The following is a 10,191-nucleotide window of genomic DNA, read 5'->3' as shown; positions in this document are numbered from 1 at the left end:
GAGGCAGAGTTTCATCATATTGGTCAGGCTGGTCTCGAACTCCTGATCTCAGGTGATCTGCCAGCCTCGGCCTCCCAAAGTGCTGGGATTACAAGTGTCAGCCACTGCACCCGGCCATGATTACCTCCTTCTTAAAATCTCAGGCTGCCTGATCAAAAAACCAGAAGCCAGGAAGGTCAGGAAAGCTGAAATTTTAAAATAATTGTTATTATTTTTTTTTTCGTGAATAACCATATAGCGTATTTTTTTCTTTATTTTTTTGAGACAGTCTTACTCTGTCGCCCAGGCTGGAGTGCAGTGGTGCGATCTCGACTCACTGCAACCTCTGCCTCCCGGGTTCAAGCGATTCTCCTGCCTCAGCCTCCCGAGTAGCTGGGACTACAGGCGTGAGTCACCGCGCTCCGTCATATAATGTATTATGTATAAACGCATATGACCTTACACACAAGGTTAAATTCAAATACCCCTGGGTCGGGCCTGGCTTATCTCAGGGAGGAAGCCCTGCCTGAAAAGGCTGCATCTTAGGCTGTCACTCTTCATTCAGTCTAGCATCAGATCACGTCTCCTGTCACTCAGGGTCTAAAGGGGCGGGGCCTTAAACGTTACCCAATCAGGGGCGCTGGGCTGGAAACCGTCCAATCAGACACGAAGCTGGAGCGGACAGGGCGGCTTCCGGGTTTGGCGGGGACTTTGTCTCTCGCTTCAGTCAGAGCTGCAGGTCTCGTCTTCCCTGGTCTGTGTCCTCTTCTCCTAGAGGCCCAGCCTCTGTGGCCCTGTGACCTGCAGGCGTTGGGAAATCCCCAGCTAAGACGCCAGGTCCCCCTGGAAGCCTAGAAATGGTGAGAGTGCCGGGTCCGACATCCCGGGAGAGGGGAAGGGGCTAGTGGGAACCGGTGGGAAGTGGCTGTGGCGGGACTCGGGCCTCTTCGCAGTCAGCTCCACAATCAGCCCGAGTTTTCCTTGGCTAGCTCGGCCTCAGTCCCCCTCAGCCATAAGATGGCGGCTGCCCTGACAGCCGGGACCCCGGGCGTCCTCTGTTTTCCCTGCACAGTGACTGCCCTGGCCTGGAGCCGTCTCTCGGCAGCTCAGCATCTGCAGCGCCGCGTCTCCCGAGATTGTGCAGGGACCACGGGAGGGTAGACAGGGGAGAATCCTGACCCGGGGTGCGGGGTTCGTGAATGGGAAGAGCTTTGGTCTGTGGGGTTCTGAGTCTCTCTTTTCTCTTATTAAAAATGTACAGAAGTCACCGCAAAAACATTAAAAAATTTAATTAAATAGTGATTCACAAATCCGGGCGTGGTGGCTCACGCCTGTAATCCCAGCACTTTGGGAGGCCGAGGCGGGTGGATCACGATGTCAGGAGATCGAGACCATTCTGGCCAATATGGTGAAACCCCGCCCCTACTACAAACACAAAAATTAGCCGGGCGTGGTGTCACGTGCCTTTAATCCCAGCTACTCAGGAGGCTGAGGCAGGAGAATCGCTTGAACCAGGAAGTCAGAGGTTGCAGTGAACCGAGATGCCACCACTGCACTCCAGCCTGGCGACAGAGTGAGACTCCGTCTCAAAAAAAAAAAAAAAAAAAAAAAAAAAATTTGTAGAGTACCCAGCTATGTTTGTCATTTGTCGTCCATAGCAGGGACTTGAAGAAAAAACTTTTATAAGGTGCGATAAAGAAAATCAAATTCAATAATTGGTTAGGTACAGTTGCATAGTTTCTTAATTTGTGCGATCAAGGTGGGAATTTCCTTGTTATGTAAGCAGAGGTTAATTGGTAGTTTATAGTTGGCTAAGCCTCAATTTTGTTTCCCCCAATTTAGTAATTTATAAAAACACGCATTTGAGGCCAGGCGCAGTGGCTCACTCCTGTAATCCCAGCGCTTTGGGAAGCCCAGGCAGGCGGATCACCTGAGGTCGGGAGTTGGAGACCAGCCTTACCAACATGGAGAAACCCCGTCTCTACTAAAAATACAAAATTAGTCGGGCATGGTAGTGCATGCCTGTAATCCCAGCTACTCGGAAGGCTGAGGCAGGAGAATCGCTTGAACCCAGGAGGTGGATGGTGCGGTGAGCCGAGATTGCGCCATTGCACTCCAGCCTGGGCAACAAGAACGAAACTCCATCTCAAAAAACAAAACAAAACATGTATTTGAGTTAAATTTCTTTAAAGTCGAAATCCAGGGACTAGAGCCACCTCAGTCTAGTTGCCTGCCACTTAATTATTTTCACAAGCCACAGGAGATTAATTTTCCGCTGATGTTTTTTTTCCTTTTTTTTTTTTTTTTTGAGAAGGAGTTTCACTCTGTCGCCCAGGCTAGAGTGCAGGCGCGAGATTTCTGCTCATTGCAACCTCCGCCTCCCAGGTTCAAGCTATTCCCCTGTCTCATCCTCCCGAGTAGCTGGGATTACAGGAACCCGCCACCATGCCTGGCTAATTATTGTATTTTTAGTAGAGAGGAGGTTTCACGTGGGCTAGGCTGGTCTTGAAGTCCTAACCTCAGATGATCCGCCTGCCTTGGCCTCTCGAAGTGTGGAGATTACAGGCGTGAGCCGCGCCCGGCCTTTTCCGCAGCGTTTTTTACATGTGTCCCAAGCAGAGTCTCAAGTTTTACCGACCACCGTCCCCCCACCCCCATCATTTCTTCAGCCTAACTGTGGCTTGCAAAAATAGTAAATAATAAAATACTAAATTTTCAGTTTATTCTGACATTCCCGAATGCCAGTTTTCCCTCTCTAATTCACATTATCAATTATTCATCCTTCAATTTACATTTTTTATACCATGTTTTAATTAATCATTTTTGACAACACATTGGATGGCACTTTTAAAATATTTGTTTTCTTTTGTAAATACTTTCCATGAGAAGAAAGCAAAGTATAATTCCCTGACGCTGTAGTGTGAAAAAAAAAATTGTTCCTCTTTGCTTTTATCTTGTATAGGCACAGAGATCTTATCAGAATGTTTTTGGGTCAAAGTTTCCCTTTGGAAACTATGAGGTGAGACGTCTTCACCCACCCTGTAGTTTTGTAGTTTTGTTCTTGGTCCTGGGCTTCAGTATTTTCTGGGGATAAACCAAGATACGCACCATGGCTATATCTGCTAGAGTGTCTAGTGAATATCAGCTACTGGGTCTTTTTTTTTTCCTTATATCACAACCTGAGTTATGGAGTATAGCCTCTTAAGAAAGAAGGTGGCTGCCCCAGGGCTGAGAGGAGTCTCCTGTTGTACTTCTTTTTCAAAGACATTAAAATTGTCTTCACCCAACTCAGCTTCTATTTCTTAGAGACACATTGCTGTTAAGCAAATCAGATGCTGATAAAAAAAACACAGAAATAATTTCTGCCCCCTGGATTCTCTAAGTGGGTAGAGAAATAGTGAAATAAAAAAACCAAGTGAGTAACTCTGTCATAGAAATTAAAACTTGAGCCCAGTGACTCTAAGCTAAGGCTAATATTGAGCCTGCAAAAAAAGGTTATTAAAGGCCCAGTTAATTCTTTCTGGGGAGCCGCCCCTGCAGATGTCCCAGCCATGAAAAAAGCTTTTATCCTGAGAGAAGTTATGGAGCCCTGGAAAGCTGGGGATCCACAGGCAGTTAAGGTTAAAATAGAAGGGGTCTCAGACGTTCTTGCTGAAGACGAAGTTGTTATTGTTATGAGATAGTTTCTAGACTTTGTGAAATATAAACAAAGTTAGATTTATGTTAAAAAAAAGAAATTCCAAAGGAATATTGCAACAGGAGGAAGTACTAACAATATCTTTAAGGATTGCAAAGCTTAGGCAGACAAGGACTTTCTTTCATAAGGAGGAGCAAACAGATTAAAAAGAAGGTGTGAGGGAAATGGCAAATTGAGGATGAAATAACTAGAGTTTAGATCTTTTGAGATGGAGTCTCACTCTGTTGCCCAGGCTGGAGTACAATGGCATGATCTCGGCTCACTGCAACCTTCGATTCCTGCGTTCAAGTGATTCTCCTGCCTCAGCCTCCTGAATAGCTGGGATTACAGGCACCAGCCATCATGTCTGGCTAAATGTTTTGCTTTTTTTTTTTTTTTTTTTTTTTTTTTTGAGACGGAGTCTCGCTCTGTCGCCCAGGCTGGAGTGCAGTGGCGCGATCTCGGCTCACTGCAAGCTCCGCCTCCCGGGTTCACGCCATTCTCCTGCCTCAGCCTCCCGAGTAGCTGGGACTACAGGCGCCCACAACCGCGCCCGGCTAATTTTTTGTATTTTTAGTAGAGACGGGGTTTCACTCACCGTGGTCTCGATCTCCTGACCTTGTGATCCGCCCGCCTCGGCCTCCCAAAGTGCTGGGATTACAGGCGTGAGCCACCGTGCCCGGCCAATGTTTTGCATTTTTGTAGAGACAGGGTTGCACCATGTTGGCCAGGCTGGTCTTGAACTCCTGACCTCAGGTGATCCACCAACCTCGGCCTCCCAAAGTGCTGGGATTACAGGCATAAGCCACCGTGCCTGGGCAAATTTAGCTGATTTTTATATGAGTAAAAGAAGAAAATGTGCAGAGTTTGTGTCTGGCTATGTGATCGGTAAAAAAAGGGCACCATCTAAATTATAATGGAAAAGGTGTTTCTTTCCATAAACTGTTTCTGGAGCACACAAAGGATGGAGAATTTTATTAATCACAGCTATTTACCTGGATTACCTATGTGCTTCATCTTTCCCCACCCATTTTTTTTTTTTTTTTTTTGTCCTATACATTTATTCCATTTTGCTTTTTCTGAGTTGTATCTTTTATAATTAACTGGTCAACATAACTATGTTGTTTTGCTTGTTCTGTTAGTGGCTCTATCAAATCATTGAACTTGAGGGAGGTTGTGGGAGTCCCCAATTTTTAAACAGTAGCTCAGGAGTGTAGATGGATTCACTGAGTTTGTTACTGACATCTGCAGTAAGGAGAATACTGTGCGACTGAGTCCTGAATCAGGGTCTGTGCTGAATGGGTGGTGTCAGAATGCAAATTTTAGACAATGAGTTGATGTTGGAGAATCTTGGTGTTCAGTAAACTCTACGGATTTGGTGCCAGAGGAAAGATACCACAGAGGCCTGGCCTGGAATGAAACTCTGGGAGGCTCTGCTTTTCTGTCACAGTGCCCATTGTTTTGTGATTCTAGGTCTCCTCCCAGGGTGAGAGAGGACTGAAAACTTAAAGGAAAGAAGCTCTGATGGCAGATTCCCTTCTTCCACAGCTGTCAGCACAAGATTTCTACCCACTCACAAACACACCCACTAGCATTGAGGTGTCTATACCACTCCTAGGGCTGGACACCACCCTCAGGAATTTCACCACAGCATTTTTGATCCTAATTTTTTTTGGCCCACAAATGTCTACAAGTCTCCTGGCATATCCTCACCCCCAGACACTGAATCTGCAGCAGCAACCTGTTTTCTCCACCAACCTAGGGTTCTGGACCACCTGTCCATAATCTCATCGGCCTGCATGAATGCAGAAATAAATTAGAGTAGAGTCACACCTGGGCCGTGAGCTGTAGTACAAACCAGTCCTACCTCCTACATTGCACTCTCCCAAACTCATGGATTTTTTTTCCTTTTAACTTTTATTTTTTGTTCCTGAGTACACATGCAGGTTTGTTATATAGGTAAAATTGTGTCACAGGAGTTTGGTGTGCAGATTATATTGTCACTGAGATACTAAAAATTGCACCAAACAGGTATTTTTTCTGATCTTTTTTGTCCTCCCATCATCCACCATGAACTAGACCTCAGTATTTATTGTTCTCTTTGTGTCTATGCATTCTTATTATTTAGCTCTTACTTATAAATGGTAACATGAATTTATTTATTATTATTGTTTTTTGAAACAGAGTCTTGCTCTGTCTCCCAGGCTAGAGTGCAGTGGCACAATCTCGGCTCACTGCAACCTCCACCTCCCTGGTTTCAAGCGATTCTCCTGCCTCAGCCTCCCAAATAGCTAGGATTACATGCGACTGCCACCACACCCAGCTAATTTTTGTAGTTTTGTAGAGACAGGGTTTCACCATGTTGGCCAGGCTGGTCTCAAACTCCTGACCTGAGGTGATCCACCCACCTCGGCCTCCCAAAGTGCTGGGATTACTATCTCTACATTAGTTTTCTAAGAATACTGGTCTCTAGCTCCATCCATGTTGCTACAAAGGACGTGATTTTCTTTCCTTCCTTCCTTCCTTCCTCCCTTCCTCCCTCCCTCCCTCCCTTCCTCCCTTCCTTCCTTCCTTCCTTCCTTCCTTCCTTCCTTCCTTCCTTCCGCCACATAGTATTCTATGATGCTTGTGTACCATATTTTGTTTTTATTGAATCTTTTTTTTTTTTTTTTTTTTGAGACGGAGTCTCACTCTGTCGCCCAGCCTGGAGTACAGTGGCCGGATCTCAGCTCACTGCAAGCTCCGCCTCCTGGGTTTACGCCATTCTCCTGCCTCAGCCTCCCGAGTAGCTGGGACTACAGGCGCCTGCCACCTCGCCCGGCTAGTTTTTTGTATTTTTTAGTAGAGACAGGGTTTCACCATATTAGCCAGGATGGTCTCGATCTCCTGACCTCGTGATCCACCTGTCTCAGCCTCCCAAAGTGCTGGGATTACAGGCTTGAGCCACCGCGCCTGGCTATTGAATCTTTTATTTTATTTATATTTGAAGAAAGGGTCTTACTCTTTCACCCAGGCTGAAATGGAGTGGCGTGATCTAGGCTCAATGAAGCCTCAATCTCCTGAGCTCAAGCAGTCCTCCTACCTCAGCCCCCTAGGTATCTGGGACTTCAGTCACATACCACCACACCCACTAATTTTTTCTTTTTCTATTTTTTGTAGACATGAGGTTTTGCCATGTTGCTCAGGCTGCTCTCAAACTCCTGAGCTCTGGCAATCCACCAGCTTTGACTTCCCGAAGTGTTGGATTAGAGGCATGAGCCACCATACCTGCCCATACCATATTTTCTTTATCCAGTCTACTATGGACAGGCATTTAGGTTGATTTCATGTCTTTGCTATTGTGAATAGTGCTGCAATGAACATGCATGTGCATGTGTTATGACGGAATAATTTATATTTCTTTGGGTATATACCCAATTATGAGGTTGCTGGGTCAAATGGTAATTTGTTTTTACTTATATGATACATCACTACATTGCTTTTCACAATGGTTGAACTAATTCTCACTCCCACTAGCAGTGTATAAACGTTCCCTTTGCAACCTTACCAGCATCTGTGATTTTTTTTGAGTTTTGAATAATAGCCATTCAGATTTGTGTGAGATAATGCCTCATTGTGGTTTTTGTTTGCATTTCTCTAATGATTAGTGATGAGCAATTTTTTATGTGCTTGTTAACCACATGTATGTCTTTTTTTGAAAAGTAATCTGTTGATATCTTTTGCTTACCTTTTCTTTTTGTTTTTTGCCGAGATGGAGTCTTGCTCTGTTGCCGGACTGCAGTGTGGTGGCACGATCTTGGCTCTCCGCATCCTCCACCTCCCTGCAATCTCCACCTCCCAGGTTCAAGCAATTCTCCTGCCTCAGCCTCCTGAGTAGCTGGGATTACAGGTGCCCACCACCACGCCCGGCTAATTTTTGTATTTTTAGTAGAGATGGAGTTTCACCATATTGGCCAGGCTGGTCTCGAACTCCTGACCTCAGCCGATCTGCCTGCCTTGGCTTCCCAAAGTGCTGGGATTATTGGCGTGAGCCACGGTGCCTGGCCTAATCAATCTTGAGTTGATTTTTATATATGGTGTGAGAGAGGGGTCTAGTTTCAATCTTCTACGTAGTGCTAGCTAGTTATTCCAGCAAAATTTATTAAATAAGGAATTTTTCTCAAATTCCTGTTGTCAGCTTTGTCAAAGATCAGATGGTTGTAAGTGTACAGAATAATTTTGGGGCTCTTTAATCTGTTGTTTTGGTTGCTGAGCCTGTTTTTGTACCAGTACCATACTGCTTTTTTTTACTGTAGCCCTGTGGTTTAATGTTTGGTAATGTAAGGCCTCCAGCTCTGTTCCTTTCGTGTAGGATTGCCTTGGCTATTTGGGCTCTTTTTTTTGTTCCATATGAATTTTTTTTTTTTTCTTTTTGAGACGGAGTCTTGCTCTGTCTCCCAGGCTGGAGTACAGTGGCCGGATCTCAGCTCACTGCAAGCTCCGCCTCCCGGGTTTACACCATTCTCCTGCCTCAGCCTCCCGAGTAGCTGGGACTACAGGCGCCCGCCTTCCGGCTAGTTTTTTGTATCTTTTTTAGTAGAGACGGGGTTTCACCGTGTTAGCCAGGAGGGTCTCGATCTCCTGACCTTGTGATCCGCCCGTCTCGGCCTCCCAAAGTGCTGGGATTACAGGCTTGAGCCACTGCGCCCAGCCCTCCATATGAATTTTAAAATAGATTATTTTGGTTCTGTTAAGAATATTTTTGGTAGTTTGATAGGAATAGTATTAGATCTGTAGATTTCTTTGGGCAGTATGCCATTTTAATGATATTGATCTTTTCTATCCGTGAGCATAAAATGATTTTCCATTTGTTTTTCATCTCTGACTTATTTAAACAATTTGTTTTGTTTTGTTTTTTTATTTTTGTCATAGAGATCTTTCACCTCTCTGGTTAGCTGTATTTCTAGATAATTATTTTTCTGTGGCAGTTGTGAATGAGATTTTTGTTTTTGATTTGGCTTTTAGCTCGGATATTGTTGATGTACATGGATGCTACTGATTTTTGTACATTTATTTTGTATCCTGAAACTTTTCTGCAGTTGTTTGTCAGTTTAAAGAGCTTTTCTGTCACAACTATCGTCTTTTCTAGATACAGAATCATATTGTCTGCAAACAAAGATCGCTTGACAACTTCTCCTCCCATTTGGATGCCTTTTTTTTTTTTTTTCTCACCTGATTGCTGTGGCCAGGACTTCCAATTCTATGCTGAATAGGAGTGGTAAGACGAGACACTCTTGTCTCGTGCCATTTTTTAAAGAGAAATGCTTCCAGCTTGTGTCCATTCAGTATGTTGGCTGTGGGTTTGTCATAGATAATTCATTATTTTGAAGTATGTACCTTCAATGCCTAATTGCTTGAGGGCTTTAACATAAACGATGTTAAATTTTGTTGGAAGTTTGGTTTTTTTTTTTTTTATCGAGATAATCTTGTGGTTTTTGTCTTTCATTATGTTTATGTAATAAATCACATTGATTTGTTTATGATGAACCAGTCTTACATCCCAGAGATAAAGCCTACTTGATCATAGTGGATTAGCTTTTTGACGTGCTGTTGGCTGTTGGATTTGATTATCCAATATTTTGCTGAGGATTTTTTTTTTTTTTTTTTTTTTTTTTTTTTTTTTTTTTGGAAACAGAGGGCTCTGCTGCCTAGGCAGAGTGTGGTGGTGCGGTCTCGGCTCACTGCAACCTCTGCCTCCTGGGGTCAAGCGATTCTCCTGACTCAGTCTCCTGAGTAGCTGGGATTGCAGGCAACCGCCACTGCGCCCACTTAATTTTTTTTTTTAGACGGAGTCTTGCTCTGTCGTCCAGGCTGTAATGCAATGGCGATTTTTTTTTTGTTTTTTTAGTAGAGACGGGGCTTCATCAATTGGCCAGGCTGGTCTTGAACTCTTGACCTTGTGATCTACCTGCCTCAGCTTCCCAAAGTGCTGGGATTACAGGTATGAACCACTGCGCCCAACCTTGCTAAGAATATTTACATCAGTGTTTATGAAGGATATTGGCCTGAAGTTTTCTTTCTTTTTTTTGAGACAGAGTTTCATTCTTGTTGCCCAGGCTGGAGTGCAATGGTGCAATCTCGGCTCACCACAACCTCCTCCTCCAGGTTCAAGCAATTCTCCTGCCTCAGCCTTTCAAGTAGCTGGGATTACAGGCATGCGCCACCACACCCAGATAATTTTTTTTTTTTTTTTTTTTTTTTTGAGACGGAGTCTCGCTGTGTCGCCCAGGCTGGAGTGCAGTGGCCGGATCTCAGCTCACTGCAAGCTCTGCCTCCCGGGTTTTTACGCCATTCTCCTGCCTCAGCCTCCCGAGTAGCCGGGACTACAGGCGCCCGCCACCTCGCCCGGCTAGTTTTTTGTATTTTTTAGTAGAGACGGGGTTTCACTGTGTTAGCCAGGATGGTCTCGAACTCCTGACCTCGTGATCCGCCCGTGTCGGCCTCCCAAAGTGCTGGGATTACAGGCTTGAGCCACCGTGCCCGGCCGATAATTTTTT

General features: G+C 44.8%; 1 protein-coding gene across 1 annotated transcript in view; it reads left to right on the top strand.

Moving 5' to 3' along the window:
* Positions 1-706: 706 nt before the first annotated feature.
* The window catches only part of LOC126942238 (zinc finger protein 257-like), a 32,539-nt gene continuing 23,054 nt past the window's right edge, over positions 707-10,191 (top strand). Inside the window, 1 exon segment of the mRNA XM_050769599.1 lies at positions 707-839. Coding sequence (XP_050625556.1) covers positions 837-839 — 3 coding nt within the window. The 5' untranslated portion in view covers positions 707-836.

The sequence above is a fragment of the Macaca thibetana genome, chromosome 19 (genome assembly GCF_024542745.1).
Source record: "Macaca thibetana thibetana isolate TM-01 chromosome 19, ASM2454274v1, whole genome shotgun sequence".
Lineage (NCBI taxonomy): Eukaryota > Metazoa > Chordata > Mammalia > Primates > Cercopithecidae > Macaca > Macaca thibetana.
The sequence above is the reverse complement of the archived record's forward strand: the minus strand, read 5'-3'. Positions and strand labels throughout refer to the sequence as shown.